General features: G+C 46.9%; 7 protein-coding genes across 7 annotated transcripts, besides 2 other annotated features; 6 read left to right on the top strand and 1 right to left on the bottom strand.

Moving 5' to 3' along the window:
* Positions 1-574: 574 nt before the first annotated feature.
* On the top strand, positions 575-2,667 carry UA08_02421 (hypothetical protein; the record flags this gene model as incomplete). Its single annotated transcript, XM_020264461.1, has 7 exons — positions 575-816; positions 871-1,088; positions 1,134-1,186; positions 1,238-1,577; positions 1,629-1,881; positions 1,941-2,063; positions 2,112-2,667. 7 exons carry the CDS (start codon positions 575-577, stop codon positions 2,665-2,667), a joined length of 1,785 nt encoding a protein of 594 aa, XP_020122018.1.
* Positions 2,668-3,455: 788 nt separating this feature from the next.
* On the top strand, positions 3,456-5,719 carry UA08_02420 (hypothetical protein; the record flags this gene model as incomplete). Its single annotated transcript, XM_020264460.1, has 8 exons — positions 3,456-3,500; positions 3,565-3,849; positions 3,908-3,941; positions 3,998-4,157; positions 4,222-4,801; positions 4,865-5,025; positions 5,077-5,210; positions 5,271-5,719. 8 exons carry the CDS (start codon positions 3,456-3,458, stop codon positions 5,717-5,719), a joined length of 1,848 nt encoding a protein of 615 aa, XP_020122653.1.
* Positions 5,720-6,456: 737 nt separating this feature from the next.
* Positions 6,457-8,976, top strand: UA08_02419 (hypothetical protein; the record flags this gene model as incomplete). Its single annotated transcript, XM_020264458.1, has 1 exon — positions 6,457-8,976. One exon carries the CDS (start codon positions 6,457-6,459, stop codon positions 8,974-8,976), a length of 2,520 nt encoding a protein of 839 aa, XP_020122654.1.
* A 463-nt stretch (positions 8,977-9,439) lies between these two features.
* On the bottom strand, positions 9,440-10,024 carry UA08_02418 (hypothetical protein; the record flags this gene model as incomplete). Its single annotated transcript, XM_020264457.1, has 1 exon — positions 9,440-10,024. One exon carries the CDS (start codon positions 10,022-10,024, stop codon positions 9,440-9,442), a length of 585 nt encoding a protein of 194 aa, XP_020122647.1.
* A 1,363-nt stretch (positions 10,025-11,387) lies between these two features.
* Positions 11,388-11,714: a repeat region (Identified by RepeatMasker using a combination of RepBase library and repeat library created with RepeatScout).
* A 546-nt stretch (positions 11,715-12,260) lies between these two features.
* Positions 12,261-12,423: a repeat region (Identified by RepeatMasker using a combination of RepBase library and repeat library created with RepeatScout).
* Positions 12,424-12,451: 28 nt separating this feature from the next.
* Positions 12,452-13,652, top strand: UA08_02417 (hypothetical protein; the record flags this gene model as incomplete). Its single annotated transcript, XM_020264456.1, has 3 exons — positions 12,452-12,506; positions 12,562-13,375; positions 13,439-13,652. 3 exons carry the CDS (start codon positions 12,452-12,454, stop codon positions 13,650-13,652), a joined length of 1,083 nt encoding a protein of 360 aa, XP_020122648.1.
* A 1,068-nt stretch (positions 13,653-14,720) lies between these two features.
* On the top strand, positions 14,721-15,008 carry UA08_02416 (hypothetical protein; the record flags this gene model as incomplete). The annotated part of the gene is made up of 1 exon (XM_020264455.1): positions 14,721-15,008. One exon carries the CDS (start codon positions 14,721-14,723, stop codon positions 15,006-15,008), a length of 288 nt encoding a protein of 95 aa, XP_020122645.1.
* Positions 15,009-16,702: 1,694 nt separating this feature from the next.
* On the top strand, positions 16,703-18,626 carry UA08_02415 (hypothetical protein; the record flags this gene model as incomplete). The annotated part of the gene is made up of 6 exons (XM_020264454.1): positions 16,703-16,727; positions 16,773-16,842; positions 16,901-16,976; positions 17,048-17,818; positions 17,886-18,176; positions 18,237-18,626. The coding sequence occupies 6 exons, from the start codon at positions 16,703-16,705 to the stop codon at positions 18,624-18,626; spliced, it is 1,623 nt and encodes a 540-aa protein (XP_020122646.1).
* Positions 18,627-18,753: the final 127 nt, after the last annotated feature.

Here is an 18,753-nt window from a genome sequence, read left to right as displayed (position 1 = left end):
TGGCCAATAATTGCGATCCACTACAACAAGATGTGCTTATGTGAACGGCGACATCATGAAAGCGTATGTTCCAGGTTGCTTCGGACATGATTTGTGTATGTCTGCTCTTGCATCAGCGGTAGCATGGTATTAGCTATACAAGGAAATAGTGAACTAGACCAATAATGAAGCTCTCACTTATCTGTCTTTTGCTGTGTTAACATAATTCATGATTCAGACTTGGAGTGAACGAAAGATGCCGGCCTACTTTCTTTGTCAGGTGACCGTGTATAGTCTTCTTTAGGAAGGCGCCTTCCATTCCTGCCCGGCTGCTTGCAATGCACCACAACAAGTCTCGGTCTTGGATATACTTTGCATTCTCTCTCAAGCCATTTCATTATTAGTATCCAGACAGGTCGAACGCTATACGCTACCCCCCAGAACGTGTCTGTGCCTCTATGACTCCTACTTTTGAGTGATATAGATATCTCCTTGTTACTACCGCTGTCTCCTTGTCGTAACCGGTGATCGTCCCAACTTCCTCTGCGTCGACGGAAAAGCATTGATCGAGCATTCCTAGCACCCAGCATTCGCTATGCGCGTGTATCGTCAAGGACTCTCCGATATTCCGGAGATCCCAGAGGCCTCGCCCATCGGCCTAGAAGCAGGGTCTCCATACGCGCATCACGGTGCAGCACCACCAGGAACGGCAAAGCCCGCCTCCAACCAATTTGACGGCGGTAATTCCTTTCATGAGACTACACAAGGCCGACCACACAACCAAGGGCATCAAAATGTACCGTGGAGCCAGAGACGTTTGGCTTTGGCATACATCAGGTAGGTGGTTGATCCCTGTGATGAGCGTACCTGGTAGAGGCCTAACATTTGTAGTATATTTCTCCTCTTTTTTGTCACTTCTCTTCAACAACAAATCAGCAATCACCTCATTGCTCACACCATGAGTACCTTTGACAAGCATCCATTGACCGCAACCAATGGCCTTATTTCCAGTATCATCGGTGCGGTAATCAAGTTGCCTATGTCCAGAGGAAGTGATATTTGGGGACGCGTTGAATTATTCACAGCAATTGTCATTATAACAATAACTGGTATGACATATCACGATCGTTGAAGAATCTGCTAAGTATTCTCAGGTTTAATCATGGCGGCAACGTCTAAAACCGTGGAAGTCTTCATGGTAGCACAGGTTAGTTGACATGCCTCATACTTACTTTATTGACTTAACCCGAAAAATTAGACTTTATGCTGGGTTGGCTATGACGCAATATCGTACGTCCTCCTGGTTGCTATGGCGGATATATCTTCTATCAAGAACCGAGCTTGGATTTTCGCGACCAGCACCCTCCCACACCTCATCAATGCATTCGTGGGCCCTGTGGCTGCACAGAGGTTCCATGAACGTGGCACCTGGCGCTGGGCGTATGGACTTTTTGCAATCTTTCTGCCCGTGGTCTGCATGCCAGCATCCATAATTCTCTTCGGACGCCGTCAAAGAGTGGCAGGTGCGGCACATGAACCTAAGACAAGTCATCGAGCACGATGGAAGTTGGCTCAGATATATTTGGTAGAGTCTGATGGTGTGAATCACTCTCCCGTTGCAAGCTTAAAGAGACTGACTCCATTATTAGTTATCGGTGCTATTCTGCTTGGCGTGACATTTGTGATGCTCCTATTACCGTTCAGCCTTGGGATAATGTCCCAAACATCTTCGACGACCCCTCAACTGCCGTTCATGCTTGGTTTCGGCATTTGTTTATTCCCTGTTTTTGTGATGTGGGAAAAGTTTCTTTCTCAGATCTGCACAGTACCATTCCACAGCCTGCTGAATTCGACTGTACTAGGAGGATGTCTAGCCGGGGGAACGCTATTCATCAGCTTTTTGTGAGCAGGATTCCCATCTCCAAGCGTCTACCTCTAGCCCTAGTGCTCATCCAATGTAGCTGTCTAGATTCTTACTTCATTTCCTACATCCAAGTGGTTTACAACCTCACTGTGTCAGGAGCGGGATACGTGTGCAACATCTACATCATTGGGGCGTGCTTCTTCGCTATATTTGCTGGAATGTAAGGAACTAATCTTTGAACACCAATACATCGTGCTGACCAACATAGTTTCATTCGTATCAATGGAAAGTACACGAAGTTGGCTCTTATCGCTGTTACCTTTGACCTTCTAGCTACGGGGTTGACGATATTAACCCGCCAGCCAAAGAAAAAGCTATGGCATATCATATTGAATCAAGTCATGTTATCTCTTCCCGGCGGGATAATGGGAATATGTGGTCCAATGGCAGTTATGACGGCAACTGACCATTCTGATGTAGCAGCAACACTCGCACTGTTCAGCCTTTTCACAGAGTTGGGCGCTGCTGTGGGACAAACGATCGCCACGGGCATGTATACGTACTATATGCCCAAGGCATTAGAGAAATACCTCCCTCCAGATGCTAAGTCCTCGGCCAAGCTTATATATGGAAGCCTCATGAATCAGCTAAGATACCCCATGCTTAGTGCGGTCAGAGAAGCCATCATCAAAGCATATGGAGACTTCATGCGGCATGTGTGCGTCGTCGGACTAGGTTTCTTGCCAATAACTTTGCTTTCAGTGGCAATGTGGGAGAATATCAATGTCAAGAAAATCAAAGAAATAAGGCTAATGGCCGTCTGATTTGGGTCTTTGTGTGACGCACCCGTCGATTTATATGTTATCATTACACAATACCTGCATTAGCATTATATACAGCCTGTGGACTTGGCAGCAATGCTACATCGACTAACTTTATCGGTCAATGATGAATTATTCTTCTTCTTGCGTTTCTCCTTTTCCAATGCATATGACTCGGTTAATACGGTGAAAATCTCGGAAGGATACTGCCTAGAAGTAAGGCGTGAACTTGCCCGACTATAGTACTGTAACTGACGAAACTCTAACATTGGGACCAATGTTAACCATCGCATTGAGGCTGACCTCAACTTGACATTGTGGCCTGCGTATACTAAGATCCTTAAAGCTGATTGGTTGCAAGGCAAACCGTCTTAATCTATGGATCTGGCACTGTCATAGAGAAAATAAATAGCGGGTGGAAATGATTGGATGTTAGGCTGCAAAAATCGCTCAAATCGTTACCTTCTCATTGGAGCTAACCAAAAGAAGCAGGCGGTAAATTTAGGCCGTGTAGATTTGTTGAGCTTATCATGAACTTTGATGAGTGGGTGGTTGTGGGCACGCAAATCATTTCTCTGAGTGCCACGTACTATCAATTTTATCTAGGTTTATTCTCTTTTATTGGGCCTATACATGTCCTGGGATCCAATCCCGGAAACAATCTAGCTTTTAAGTCGCACAGTATATCCTTGTTGATATGATTGCCCGTCAATAAATCCCGGAAAGCCACAGGTGTCCCCGTTCTTGATAAGGAAAGGTTCAGCTGTTACTACGCCTTGACTGCGAGAAAGATGGCCTACAAAGATGAGGTTACGACTGCCGATATCGAGAAGCAGGTAAGATTCTGGATCATTAGTGGTGCTTTCCCCGAGGACGACCCTTAGACTGATGTTGATATAGTCTCTGATATGCCCAAAAGCAAACCCCAAGCCCCAGAAGGGTTGGCCGAGCTCTGCGACTCTGGCTAATAGGACTACACTGACCGCGTTGGCTGCTATTGTCTGCTTGCTCATCTATTTTCATACATTGAGACCTTCTATTTCTCTCAAGTCGTGCGCCTCAACAACGCCCCTCTCAGTATATGCTAATGGCAATGCGCAAATTGGTGCTGTTGCAAGTGAGAGCTCCATATGCAGCGCAGCCGGAATTGACATGTTAAAAAGCGGGGGAAATGCAGCAGATGCTGTAAGTGATGAGAGTATCTGTAGTCGTGAATTTCGGCCTCTGATTGATTGCTTATTAGATGGTTGCAACTGTGTTCTGCGTTGGAGTCATTGGTCAGCTAGCTCTGAACCCTTTGTAAATAGCGCCGTTATATACTGACACTTTATAGGTATGTATCACAGCGGTATTGGCGGAGGGGGCTTTGCTCTTATACGGTCGCCGGATGGGACCTTTGAAAATATCGATTTTCGTGAGACTGCACCGGCCGCAGCATTCCAGGAGATGTTCGCCAATGATACACTTGGATCCGTTTTTGGCGGATTGGCTAGGTGAGATATTTCTTGCACCACTTAGCATGCTTTTATTGAAGCGCGGCCTGACTGGGAAGTCTAGTGCGGTGCCAGGCGAGGTTCGTGGCCTGGAATACATACATAACAAATACGGAGCTCTCGAGTGGTCGACAGTGGTCCAGCCTGCCATTAGAGTTGCTCGAGAAGGCTTCCCTGTAACGGATGACTTGTATCGAGCTATCAACAGTACTATGAAAGATGGGGACAGTTTCCTAAGAACCGACCCGTCATGGGCTTTGGACTTCGCGCCAAATGGCACTCTTCTGGGTCTCGGGGATACTATTTATCGAACACGTTATGCAGACACTCTGGAATTTATTGCAAACCAAGGGTCAGACGCCTTCTACAGTGGCCCTATCGCTGAGACAATGATTCAAGCTGTCCAGGCAGCTAATGGGACAATGACAATGGAGGATCTCCAAGCCTACAAACCCACTTTACGCGATGCTCAACAGATTGATTATCGAGGCTATAAGATTACTAGCACTTCAGCTCCGTCGAGTGGTAGTATTGGTCTGAGTATACTGAAGATTGTTGATGGCTATAATGATTTCTTTTCTCCGGAGACGACGGAATTGAGCACTCACCGACTCAATGAAGCCATGCGATTTGGATACGGCCAGGTGCGTTTTCTGGAAACATCACTATGTAGTATTACTAGCTAACAATTTATCTACAACCTTCAGAGGACGAGCTTCGGTGATCCATCCTTCTTGCCGGGCTTACAGCAACGCGAGCAGGATATTTTGAGTGATGGTTTTGCTTCCAGTATTCGTCGGCGGATATCTGATTTCCACACTCAGGATGTATCAGCCTATGACCCCGATGGGCTTGAGAGTTTAGACACGTAAGTGTCTTTCGTTCAATTTCTGATATCAACGTGGCTAATTGAATATAGACCGGGAACCTCCCATATATCAGCAGCTGATCACTCTGGGCTCGCAATATCGTTAACGACTACAATTAATCTTTTTTTCGGTAGCTTGGTCATGGTTCCAGAGACCGGAATCATCATGAATAACGAGATGGACGGTTAGTTTTATACATTCCCACACCGTCAAAATCTTCTACTAACAAGCTCCATTTTCCTAGATTTCTCCATCCCCGGATCATCGAATCGGTTCGGCTATGCCCCGTCCCCTTCCAACTATATCCGGGCAGGAAAACGGCCCATATCGTCTATCACGCCAATGATTGTGACCAACCCAGATGGGTCACTGTATTTTGTGACTGGGGCCGCTGGTGGTAGTCGCATTATCACCGCAACAGTCCAAAGCGTTATCAACTTGATTGATCGAGCAATGGACCCCCTTCGGGCACTTTCTGAGCCTCGCCTTCACGACCAGCTGATCCCGAACGTGGTGGCCTTTGAAGAAACATTCAACAACGACACCGTTCAGTTCATGCGAGAACGAGGCCACAACGTCACTACGTTGGCCATAGGAGCAAGCTCAGCCCAGTGCGTCCGGCTGCTGTCCAACGGCACATTCGAGGCTGTTGGCGAGCCAAGACAGAAGAATTCTGGTGGCTTTGCTATTTGAGATGACAAGGGAGAAATGCGATGTCTGTATATAGATAGATTTGGGTTGGCTTATAGAAGTTGATGTAGAAAAGTTAGAGCATAGTTAGATGCAATTACACTAACTATATAATAGTCGCTGCCTGAGGCTGTCAGGCACCAATCACAGCAGGCGGTGAGCAGCCAATGCCAGCCATCCCATCGCATCCTCCTCCTCGCTGCTTCTCATGCGCTACGCCACGATCTCTTCCTCTAGAGCATGTGGTCCCCAATTTTATTTGTCTAGTCTCGTTTCCGTTCGCTTCATTCCGCTTTTGCTACCCGAATAATCTCTACCCAGCCCGAGTCTACACTTGATATGGGCAACACCGTCGCTCGCTTTCCCCCGCCCTCTATTGTAAGATCCTAGCGAGATCTCGTCGCACACGTCACCGCAGCATTCGCTAAACCCACCTCAAATGTGCCACTGTTAGTGTTGGGTGCTCACGACCGTGTCGGTGCAGGCTTAGGCCGCATCATGATCCATCCTGGACAACTTCGCTCCAGTCATCATTCTACCAGGCCCCACCTCTCTGTGTTGGCCGCAGTTCAGCAAAACTGGCACTTTGTCGAGCGATTACTCACCGAGTAGCTGTCCTATCACAACAGTAGGCTGCCCCCTGGCGCGTGCACTTCTACTCGTTGACGGCTCGCTAATAGGTTGGACCAGACGCTAGACACTTACCCTCATTAGCCCACACCTGCATCCTTCCCTGAATCATGTCTTCGAAGCTGCGGAACATATTTAGTGACCGCGATCTAGAAAAAGAGAAGCCCATGGCGAAGTCTCCCAAGAGCAAGGATCGAGAGAAGGAGGTGGAGAAGGATAAAGAGAAACGTCGGTACACCCGTCCGTCCCATGGAAAAAGGACGGGCACGTCAACCAAGGATCGCGACTCCACCATGACCACCTCGTCGACCTCGAGCTCTCACACTCGCACTCGCAGATCATCCATGCCGGAAATCGACAGCAATGCCAACTCCGCTGCCACATCGTTCCTCGAGTCAAGAGCCAGCCTTCCGTATCCGGCCTTCTCGAAAGCGCACAGCAAAGTGGCATTGTGGGACAAACCCGAACAGTTAAATAAAGCCGACATTCCTACTCCCGACCCTACTGACGTTGACAATTACGAGGATCGAAAGACATCATCGCGGAATGGGCATCGTCATGGCACCCCGCCAAGTCCACCTCTCACTGCTGACCAACGGTCCTCGAGGAAGGGAAGCTCGACAGGCAGCAAACAACACAAAGACAGAGATAAAGATGGCAAAACAAAATCCCGCAAGGACCCAACAAGGTCAACCTCCAGTCTAGGCGCGCATACTGAAGATGGCTCGCGAGTGAGCATGAAATATCCTCGTTCCAGTACCCCGGTGAAGATACGGCTTCGGGAGTCCCCAGTTCCTCATCGTACTTCTAGCCACAAGACTATGAAATCTACAACGCAAAGTGCAGACATTCCTAAGCGCGCTGCAAGCCAAAACTCCAAATCACCAGCACATTCACTCGCCAACAGCAATGACAATGCTTCACAATATACAACTGATTCTGATGCAACTTCAATTGCCCCGAACCAACCGCAGCCCCCATCGCAGTTTAAAAGTCGTACACCTCGAAGGAACTCACCTGTAATCGAAATATTTGTTGAAGAGGATGAATCTATTATTGATGGAGGAGGACACAATCAAAATTCACCTTCACTGCCTCCACCCCCTCCACCCCCTCCACAAATGCCTATTGCACCGCCAAGGGTAGATTATCTGCTGCAGAATGGTGGTTTACCATATACGGTACCGAAGCGACTTCTTGGAGCTGGGCTGTTATCGAATATGCCACAGCAATCTGCTATCGTTCAAGCCTTTGAACCTTACCATCGCTTGTTAGACGACTATAAGCATGTCATGTCAAAAAATGGTTCCCTTGCGGTTGCGACAGGCTATCGATCTGTAGCTCGGCGGTTGCTGGATCGGCTAGAAGCGGTTTTTGCACGAGACATATCCTCCGAGGCTTGCCAATGCGTAATGTGTGAAAGTCACGAGCCAGATGAGGCATCACCAGGCGTAAGCTGGGGTGAGGTGTTGGAGCTGGTCTCCGGCCGACGCGAGTTGCCTAATTGGCCCCCTTTCCATATGCCTACGCCAATGCAGGAACAGGTAGCTCCTGGTGAAGAACATATTCCAATGCAGAAATTGGACATCGACGTGCCAGAGCAGTATCGCGAACACTATGTGCGACAATCTCGTAAGACCAAGCAGGCAGTTGACAAATGGCTACTTGGCCAGACAGATTTGAACGTGCCTGAAGAGGTGGACGATGAGACGCTATCCTTTGCGATGATGACATATTTAGACACAACACAGCGAGAAATCTTTTGCGCACTCCTGGACATAAAGTCATCGACCCCTGTGCCCAGAAGCACAACACCAGCTCCACGGCCGCGTCCAAGACCTTTGCTTGCATCGTCACTGGCCATACAACGCTTGTACCGCCTAGCGGCTCCTGCTCGAGATTCGGAAACGGCACTCTACATGTTAAACAATCCGTCAATCCATAACGTGCTCGCAACTCTAGCGGCCATAAGTGATGACGAATGGGAAATTCTTATTTCCGGACGCTTTGACGGGTTTCTACGCAGCGGAGCGGAAGACAACTTCGTTCCTTCAAGGTCTGCAAGCCGCGCGGGAACTCCTTTTATACCCCCTTCCTCGCGAGGACCAACACCTTTCCAAATGGACCCTATTACCCGGCCGATGAGCCAGCCATACGGTTCGAATATTTCATCAGCTTCGTATGGCGCTCCGATTGGGTTGGACGAAGACAACGAGATTGCCGTGCTCGCAGAGATTGAGAAGGACATCTTTCAGAGCATGGAGGCACTTGAAGATGCGTTTGAAGCATTACACTGTAAAGCTGAAGTTGTGCGACGTGCGCTTCGTGAGCGTGGAGCTGGATTATCGGTTGCTAACCAAGCCCGCCGAGGTTCTGCGACCAACTTGGACGCTAGACTAGGAACTCCGGCCTCCATGGCAGGGAGTCTCTGGGAAGGCGGTCTGGATGATGATGATGGAATAGACGATGGGATGTCCTTGGCGCCAGATGACTCGGCAAGCAACATCAGTTCGAATCGACGACGCCGGCCAAGGCGGCGAAGTGAACGACGAACACCTGCGCCGGTGGAAGAAGAGGAAGAAGAAGACGACGACAATGATTACGATGCCAGACGTACACGCCGCAGATAGGCTTTTTCTTCTCTTTTTTGAACGCGGAACAGGCCCTTTATCTCACTTGGTTTCCGAACAAAATAACGACGATGGACGCACTATATGATTGATGATACCACAAGTTGCATGATAAGATGAAGGTTCTTTTTATTGTCCTTTAGTTTTTTCTCTTCTTTTTCTTGCCCCCCTTTCTACCTCTAGACTATTCTCACTCTGTGGATTGGATATGATGCATTGTTTGAGCATTACCACGAGATATCAGCGCAGGGGAAACGACAATTGATTTCTTCTTTTTCCGAATATGGGAATTTCTTGAAGGTACCTTAGGTACATGTAGTCCAGAAATATAAAACACATGACTCTTTACATATTAACCACAAGCCAGCCATGTAAACCAGGCGGGCAATTGGTAGATATCTCGTCATAAACGATAAAGTAACTTTTTGATCCCTCACTCATATACAAAGAAACTTTTCGACTCTCAACGCTGCTCATTCTTTCTCACTCTCTGCACCTCCACAGTCTGCCACGGCGTCCACCCAACTGGCTGCCCTGAGTCAAACTGCAGCTCAAATGCGATTTTATAGAGCCCCGGTACATGCCAAACCATATTTCGCACTTCAACCACGCCTGTCTTAGGACTTGAGCCCTTCATCAATATGCCCCTGTTGCGCCAGTCAAGCTTCCTGTTGTCGATACTGGCATTATGATGATGATTATGATGCCCATAGAAACGCATAGTCCCCCCTTCCTTAAAACCAATCCATTTGCTCATATGACTGCCTCTGATCTCCCTAAACCCATCACCGTCAACAGCAGTCGAGAGACCAAAAGTTTCGAAGATGGCGCTTTCACAATGACATCCGGCGCCGTAATGGACCTTGGCCACGAACCCGGTCACGACGATTCGCGGATTGGGCGGCAACGTAGTCGGCGATTGTCTTGGAATAGTGATGCGGATGGGAATGCAGGAGTAGGCTTGCCTGAACTTGGGCTTCAAGACGCCATTATCCTTCTTGGAGGGAGTGATGAAGGTAATATCGTATTGGGTGAGGGGATCCAACATTGGAGATTTCGTCTTTTATTGTTTCCCTTACTTTACTCTCGAGCTCACTGGTGAAGTGGATGTGGTATGTTCTGCTGAAACATGATACCAAAAGTAACTAATCCTTGTCGGATCTCCCCTTTTTATTTTCATTTGCTGGGTATAGGAAAATCAACGTCTAATATGGAGGACGTTCATGCCAGTTTAAAACCAAGCCTGACATGTTTCTGCCAGATGCGTTGTTTTTTGAGAGACAAGCATGTAGAACAGAGTCGAGATCACGCAATAGAGAGAAAAAAAAAAAAAAAAAAAAAAATTCCTGGGGAAATGCAAGCCGAAGAAAAAGAAATCACGCATCTGTGCAACGTCTTCCAGCGTTGACTGGACAGGAGACGAACAGCGTGAGACATACACGGATGACGCGCTCCTTGCATGTGATTTCCAATAGTGTAACGATTGGCAAATACTTGACTGGATAGTTTGTTTCTCTTGCAGGAGATATGCTTCCACAACTCTTCATTAGGTTACATTGTCGTAAGATTTGTCTGAGTAGAAGGAAGAAATACTCGGATCCCTGGGCTTCATTAATTAGGGTTCCGAGACGATGTCTACGCACACCGAGTTCAAGGTTCTCCAGCATACTTGTTCACCCTGTTTACTTTAATCTGCCCAAGTAGCTTTCCGAGAATATCAATTGCTTACACAAGAAGCGCACGATGAGTCACGTATTTCGATGCAGGTCTTTCCCTGCAGGTGCATTGCATACAGAATGCTTGTTCAGGATCCGTACCTAGCTATCTCTAGCCCTAATTATTAACCTTCGGCGGTTCTTTGGTTCTGCGTGGATTTTACTCCTGCTCATTTTATAGTAACTTATACCGAAGCAGTTGTAGACGGACCATTGTTACTCTCGTCCCCGAGTCAATATGTTACAGCTCTCCGCGCCAGAATTGCGACTGCATAGAAAAACGAGAACATTTAAACATTGAAGAACGAAGTGTTTGAAATCTGTCGAGAATAATAATATGAAAGTGCCAAAATATACAATGTTTGTGTCTGAAAATAGTAGAACATTTTCTCCCAAGGGTTCAGCGTTTCACATCAGCGGCGGATAGGAAGATCTACTGGTTCTGGTTTGCCGAACAACAACATGCAGGCTTGCGCTGTGAGCTGTGCTCAATGACACGCCAGTCTCGCCCGCTTATAGGGTCAACGACGTATCCAGAATTGAAGGAGTACATTCCGCCCTTCTTTTACATCCAAATATTTTGCCGAAAGGGTCAAAGAAGAACAGTCAAATGAAGAGACATGTGAGTGCGTTCCTAAATATTCGTTTATTGTATTAGAACCAACACTGGACGATTAGGAAACTCACCTACGACGATTACACCGTCGGCTGGGTCGCCGTACTGCTTTGCGAAGTCAATGCGGCCAGGCTGCTGCTTGATCATGAGCATGATGGCCTCGATTTGCTTCCCGGCGATGACACTAACTACATCCTTGGTGACATGAATGGTCATAACATCATAATCGCCTACCCAGGAACCAAGAGGAAAGGTAAAAATGCGGCTACTTATGTCGCTACTCAAATGCTCCTCACATTTCAGAAGGTTCGATTCGGGCTGCTGGTCGGAATTGCTGGCGGTGCCCCTAAACAGCCGGATCCGGAAGATGCATGTAAAGACATTCGGCTCGGAGATGTCGTTGTTAGTTGTCCGGTAGATGGTTACGGTAAGTACAGTGTGGACTTCTTTTTTTCTCTTTTCTTTTCTTTTCTTTTCTTTTTTTAGTTTGTCGGGCTATTGACTGGCCACATGTATTCCAGGCGGCGGTGTACGTCAGGTTGACTATGGCAAGCGGTTAGGGCTTGAAGATATTAGGCTCACAGACCATCTGAATAAGCCCCCAATTATATTGCTCACTGGAGTTGAAACTCTTCAATCAGACCATGCATTCCAAAAAGGCAAAATGCACGAATTTATACGTGTGGCTTCTGAAAGATCTACCCGACTTAAGATGAAAGGCTACTCTTTCCCTGGATGGCAGAAGGACCAGTTATTCAAAGCAACATATCCCCATTGTCGAAGTATTGACGAAGAGAACGAGCAAACATGTTCAGAATGCAACCCTGATCAACTTGAGACACGACTGAATCGCGACTCAGAACATCCAGTGGTTCATCACGGTATAATTGCGTCGGGGAATCAAGTTGTCCGATCAGCCGAATATCGAGATCAGCTGCGAAAAAAGTATCGTTTCCTCTGCTTCGAAATGGAGGCTGCAGGCTTGATGGATACTTTCCCTTGCTTGGTTATTCGAGGCGTCTGTGACTACTCGGATGATCATAAGAACAAGACGTGGCAGCCATATGCCGCCGTGACAGCGGCAGCTTACGCTAAGGATCTACTGCGTGTTGTCCGGCCTCAGAAAGCCACCGAACAGGAGTCAATGGTTGAGGTGGTGCAGAAACTCTGCGAAGATATGATGTTGAGTCTTAGGAAAGGTAGGCGTCTCTACGTGTCTTTTTTTTAATGGGAGAAAAATGCTTATTCTTGTAGTTGAGGTAGATATCAAAAAGAATATCAACGACTTGCTTCTGGAGCATCGTCATTTGGAGCGAGATCATGTCCGTGGAAGCATCCTTGATTGGATCACTCCGTTTGAATACAGTCGTCAGCAGAATGAAACTATCAGCAAACGACAACCTGGAACTTGTCAGTGGTTTCTAGACTCCCTAGAATTTCAGAAGTGGATCAAGTCAGACGGGCAAACGCTGTTCTGCCCAGGCATTCCAGGTGCTGGAAAGACAGTTTTAGTTTCGGTCGTAGTCGACAGTCTGATAGCTCTCTTCAGATCTGATGAGACTATCGGCATCGCATATGTGTATTGCGACTTCCGGAAGACACACGAACAGACAGCTAAAGATATCCTTGCAAGCCTTCTAAGGCAGCTAGCTTACGGCCAGTCATATCTACCAGCAAGCGTGATATCACTCCACGACATGCATAGGGCACAGGGATCTCTACCATCTTTCGAAGAGCTATTGACAACTTTTAGATCCGTCGCTGCTCTATTTTCAAAGATTTTCGTCGTCATCGACGCAATTGACGAAATGAGTATGGCCTGTCGATACAAACTCATCCCAGAGATCCTTGACCAGCAGTATAAAGTGAATATCTTTGTCACCTCAAGGTATATTCCCGACATAGTCCAGGAATTCAAAGGATCAACAGCGTTGGAAATTCGTGCGAGCAACCCTGATGTGGAGAGCTATATTGAAACCCATATAAAATCATTACCATGTTTCGATGACTGGAGCCCGAAGTTGCATGAGGAGGTCAAGACTCACATATCGACCGCTGTTGATGGCATGTATGTTTCACTTCAGTTATCTTCAAACACAGGCTTCGTTGCTTATGCTCACTTTGTTTCTAGGTTCCTCTTGGCGCATATTTATCTCAAATCGATTGAAGACAAAATCACAAATAAAGCCGTTCGAAGGGCAATGATACAATTCAAGGCGCCAAAACTTCCACCAAGTGAAAGCAAGAAATGTGAACTTTTCGATGAGATTTACAACCAAACTATGGAAAGAGTCAATGGGCAAAAAGCAGGATTTAGAGAGTTCGCCGTCAAGATTCTATCGTGAATTACGTGCTCTAAGAAACCGTTGCGTATACCGGAACTTCGACATGCCTTAGCCGTAGAAGTCGGTGATTCCGAACTCGATGCAGAGAATCTTGCCAATCCCGATAGAATGATTTCTGTGTGCGCTGGGTTGGTAATGATTGATGAAGAAACCGGTGTTATCCGGTTCGTCCATCATACAGCGCAGCAATACTTCGAACAAACACGTTCCAAGTGGTTCCCCAACACAGAGACTGATATCACCAGAACATGTATCACATACCTATCATTGACTGTGTTCGAAAGGGGCCCATGTGCTACAGATAAGGAATTTGAGGATCGGCTATCGCAGAACCCATTTTTTGAATATGCAGCAAGAAACTGGGGCCACCATGCTCGTGTAGCATCCGCAGAAGTGGAAGAGGTGACTCTGGAGTTTTTGAAAAATAAAGCCATGGTCTCTAATTGCAGTCAAGCTGTAGCCGCCATCACTGATAGAGGCTTTCCTGCCCACATCCAAGATGTACCAAAGAAAGCGACGGGACTACATCTTGCTGCATATTTCGGGTTGCTGAAAGCAGTGTCGGTATTGATTAGCAGTGGATATGACCCAGAAGCTAAAGATGACTGGAACCAGACACCGCTGATCATGGCAGCAAGTAATGGACACGGCGATGTAGTGAAGCTGCTCCTTGATAGGTCAAAAGACTATAGGAACTGTGCTCCATTGATTAGGAAATCGGTGCATGAGGACGTAGCAGTTTTGAACTTACTACCCACTCTCGATGAAGGGGCTGATACTGATTCAAAAAACGGTTATGGCTCGACATCACCTGCAGTAGACTCATATGCCAGAGCCATATGTCCGAAGCCATCAGGTTGCTTGTGGCAAAGGATGTACCTATATGATTGTATCTTATCCATATATACATTACCTATGTATATAAACTTGGCAGACTGTATATAAATCTTCTTGGAGGACCAATGCTTACCGCAGTCAATCAGCCCGATGTTGACATTCCCTAGTCCTCCCCAGCGCTTTGTAATTTCCTCGAAATGGAGACGAGAGAAAGGAAAGAAACGCAACAACATGGACAACAGAACATACGATGACACAACGGACGACGATAGCATTACCTACCAACATTTCGACAGCCCTAAACAAGCCTACGCAACGCTCAAAGAAACAAAAACCATCCTGAACCAAGTCGAAGCTCATGTCAAAACCGTCCTTGGTAACAATGTCCCTTTTTCTTTTACCAAGGACGCAATTCCTTTTGCGTATGGAAAAATCCAGCAATTTCTTGGGCAAGAAAAAGGGGAGGTATTAGTGAGGGGCTTAGATGGGGGCATGGTTCGGTTTGAGGTTAAGATTTGAAAAGTGCATCAGTGTTGAGCAGGTAGAAAATTTCAGACGATATCAGATACGTTATCTGAGAAATCTTTTTTGAAAAAAGGGAACTTAATGCTGTGATAAGCAACAAACAGGGTATTAAAAACGCCACTATGCAACACCTCGTATCTGACAAATGGGTTGTATTTCTCCAGCCGGATCTGGCATATTGCAAGTTGAAGATCTGTTATGATGTGGATAGGCTGGAGGAAATTATAAGCAGGACTAAATGCACCAAGTCCAAGGAACAGGTGAAACAGGTCTTCGAGACAGATCTACGCGTGTGGATGTCAAGTGAGCAATGCAAACACTTCAGCCTGGGCATACTAGAGGAAGTCGCACACAAAATCACAAATAATATGCATTTTCATGTGGATTAATCACTAGCGATAAAGCCAGATTAAGGGATAGATCATCAATTTTGAAGATGGACGAAATCCTTAGTGGAGCTCGACAAGATGATGTCGGCAATGAAAGAGAACACGTTCAATTTTTTGAACAAGAGCCATGCTATACCGATATAGAATGTGAAATTATTTTCCAAGATTACGAAATATCTACACTAGTAAATCCAGTCATATATCTAGAAGTCAACCATTCGACTCTCACGATATCATGTGCGCCAAATGTGCCGTGCAAACAAATCATAGCTGATATTGCGAAGCCGGCTATTATGATTTGGGATAGGGTTTCGGAAGAAGCCGATGATCGGGATTGTGCGTTTAAACATCTCGTATAGCCTTGTTTTATTTGTCTGTTGTCGGGCTCATGGAACACATACAGGATGGATCCCGAGTGATCCCGAGGGAGGAATCCAATCAAGGGACTCTATGACCAGATCGATTTTCCCAGAAGTCCAGAGACAGTTTAGTGGTATTTCCATCTATAAGTGAAGAGTATGAATGGGAGGATCAGAAATAGCTTGTTAGAAACATGTTCCAGGGATTGTACGTCCGGAAGTTTGGTATTGCTTTCGTCAATAGAGGAAGACTCAGGATAAGGAGTAAGGACAAATCGGGCCCAGCGGCGTCTAGAACTTTCACACCATATGATGCATATAAAGCCGGAATAATCCACTGCCACATCATGTTCCTGCACGTCTTTTACCCGACTCGGCTTTTTGGGGAAAACAGATACTGGCCATGTCTATGAGTCTATACAGCATATTCGGACAAGACCCCGGAGATCTGCAAAATGCGTAGTTTAACAGTCTGGCTTGCGCGTGGTGTTGTTTGTATCTACTCTAAAAACATGCGAACTCTGTAAACAACTCGTGTCGTCAAAGATTAGGGCTTGCAGCCTAAAAGGGTATCCCGTGCTCGGGATGCGGAGCCCCGCATCGGTTAACCTGGAGTCCGGAGTACGGAGTCCATAGTATGTATACGGAGCGTATACCTTGCAATTAACCGGCCTCGCTTAATTGCAACCAATCATGCGAAATACGAGAAATGACAGAAGCGGAGGTCTCTCCATGTTTTGTAAATGTATGGGGGAGAATGACGAAATTGCTTTTGTTGCCAGCTAGTATTTATACCAATCCAAATATACCCAGGCAGGCTGCCTCCAGTACTCTACTGTAATCGACTTTCCAAGGTCGTCTTCTTGTAAGCCACATGCCATAGCTCTGTGTGAAGCTACTTCCAGGAATTGACTTCAATTCTGCTGAGTCGGCAAGGAAGATGTATCGAATCACGAATATCTATGGTTAGTCTTCTATATCCATCGTAAACTGAAATGTCACTCACTGAGGATGCCATGATTACAAAGCGCTGGCTGCCTTTGGCACCATTGGTGGCGCCCTGTTCGGATTTGACGTTAGGTAGGCATATTACATATCGCATCCAGACAAACGGTTGACTGACATATCATGTGCGTAGTTCCATGAGCGCATGGATCGGCTCGGAGCAATATCTCGATTACTTCAATTACCCAGACTCGAATTTGCAGGGAGGTGTACGTCATCCACCCGTTTTATTATATACAATACTGCAGCTGATGTACTAACCGATGCATATAAACGGCAGATCACTGCTTCCATGTCCGCCGGATCGTTTGCGGGTGCCATCGCTGCGGGACCAATATCAGATCGTTTGGGCAGACGATATGCCCTGATGATTGCTTCTTTAATCTGGGTGGTTGGCGCTGCAATCCAGTGCAGTACCCATAGTGTGGGCCAGTTAATCGCTGGTCGCGTAGTGAGCGGCCTTGCAGGTACTTTTTTCTACTCTTCGCTACTCAGTTGGCTTCGACTGATCATTCTCCGTATAGTTGGCATTACCTCGTCACAAGTCATTGTCTACCTTGCCGAGCTCTCTCCAGCCCGGATTAGAGGACGAATAGTCGGCATACAACAATGGGCAATCGAATGGGGCATACTGATTATGTATTTAATCGCGTACGGCTGCTCTGTGGGAGTATCCGGTCCCTCTGCATTCAGGATTGCCTGGGGAATTCAGGGTATCCCCGGCCTTATTTTGTTCGCATCGTTGTTCTTCTTCCCCGAATCACCGCGTTGGCTAGGATCAAAAGAGCGGTGGGAGGAATGTCTCGATACCCTGGCCGCAATTCATGCGAATGGTGATCGCAGCGACCCTGTTGTTCAAGTGGAATTCGAGGAAGTCAGGGAAGCTGCCCGTATTGCCCATGAGGCCAAGGACATCTCCTTTCTTGCTCTATTTGGCCCTCGCATCTGGAAGCGAACTATGTGTGGAATGACAGTGCAGATGTGGCAGCAACTTCTCGGTGGTAATGTTGCCATGTACTATGTTGTCTACATCTTTGAGATGGCCGGGATGGTTTGTTCCCCTATTCGCATTTCTCTTCCTCGTTGAATCGTGGCTAATATACGCGGCATTTCGATAGTCTGGAAACACGACACTTTATTCTTCGGCCATTCAATATGTCATTTTTCTCGTTACTACAGGCATCATGCTGCCCCGTGTCGACCGAATCGGCCGCCGGCCACTATTGATGTTTGGCTCCGTTGCATGTATGATATGCCACTTTACAATTGCAGGACTCATGGCAAATTATGGCCACTGGGTCCCGGAAGTCGATGGAAACAGCATTCTTCGATGGTCCATTACCGGTCCACCGGCCAAGGGTGTCATTGCTTTCTCGTACATCTTCGTTGGTTTCTACGGTCTTACCTGGGTAGGTCATCACCCTCGCATTGAAAGGATGTTCTCAATGACTGACTGACTTTTGATACAGGCCCCAGGTGCATGGATCTATGCCTCAGAGGTCTTCCCTCTCAAGTACCGAGCCAAAGGCGTGGGCCTCTCCGCGGCAGCGAATTGGATATTCAACTTTGCGCTAGCATATTTCGTAACGCCTGCTTTTACAAACATCCAATGGAAGACGTATATCATCTTTGGAATATTCTGCTTTGTGATGACTTTCCAAATTTTTTTCACATATCCAGAGACCGCGCAAAGAACACTGGAGGAGATCGACCTTGTCTTCGACACGGATGTGAAACCCTGGCGGACTGCTCAAATCAAGGGCCTCTTTGAAGAGGAAATCCAGCACCATCGGGAGGAAAAAGCTACCGTTGAACAGAAGGATTTTGCTGATGCTGCTAGTCATCATGAAGAGGTGTAAGATGATTGCGTGTCAGCTTTTTGGCTGCACCATGGTGTTTGGCGAAAATAGATTCAGCTGTCCCTATGTTACATAAACAACCCATATGTGGTTGAGTTATCTGAAATACATACATACGTATAAATAT

This window comes from Talaromyces atroroseus (genome assembly GCF_001907595.1).
Source record: "Talaromyces atroroseus strain IBT 11181 chromosome Unknown scaffold_2, whole genome shotgun sequence".
NCBI lineage: Eukaryota > Fungi > Ascomycota > Eurotiomycetes > Eurotiales > Trichocomaceae > Talaromyces > Talaromyces atroroseus.
Note: the sequence above shows the minus strand (reverse complement) of the source record. Positions and strands in the feature narration are given on the sequence as shown.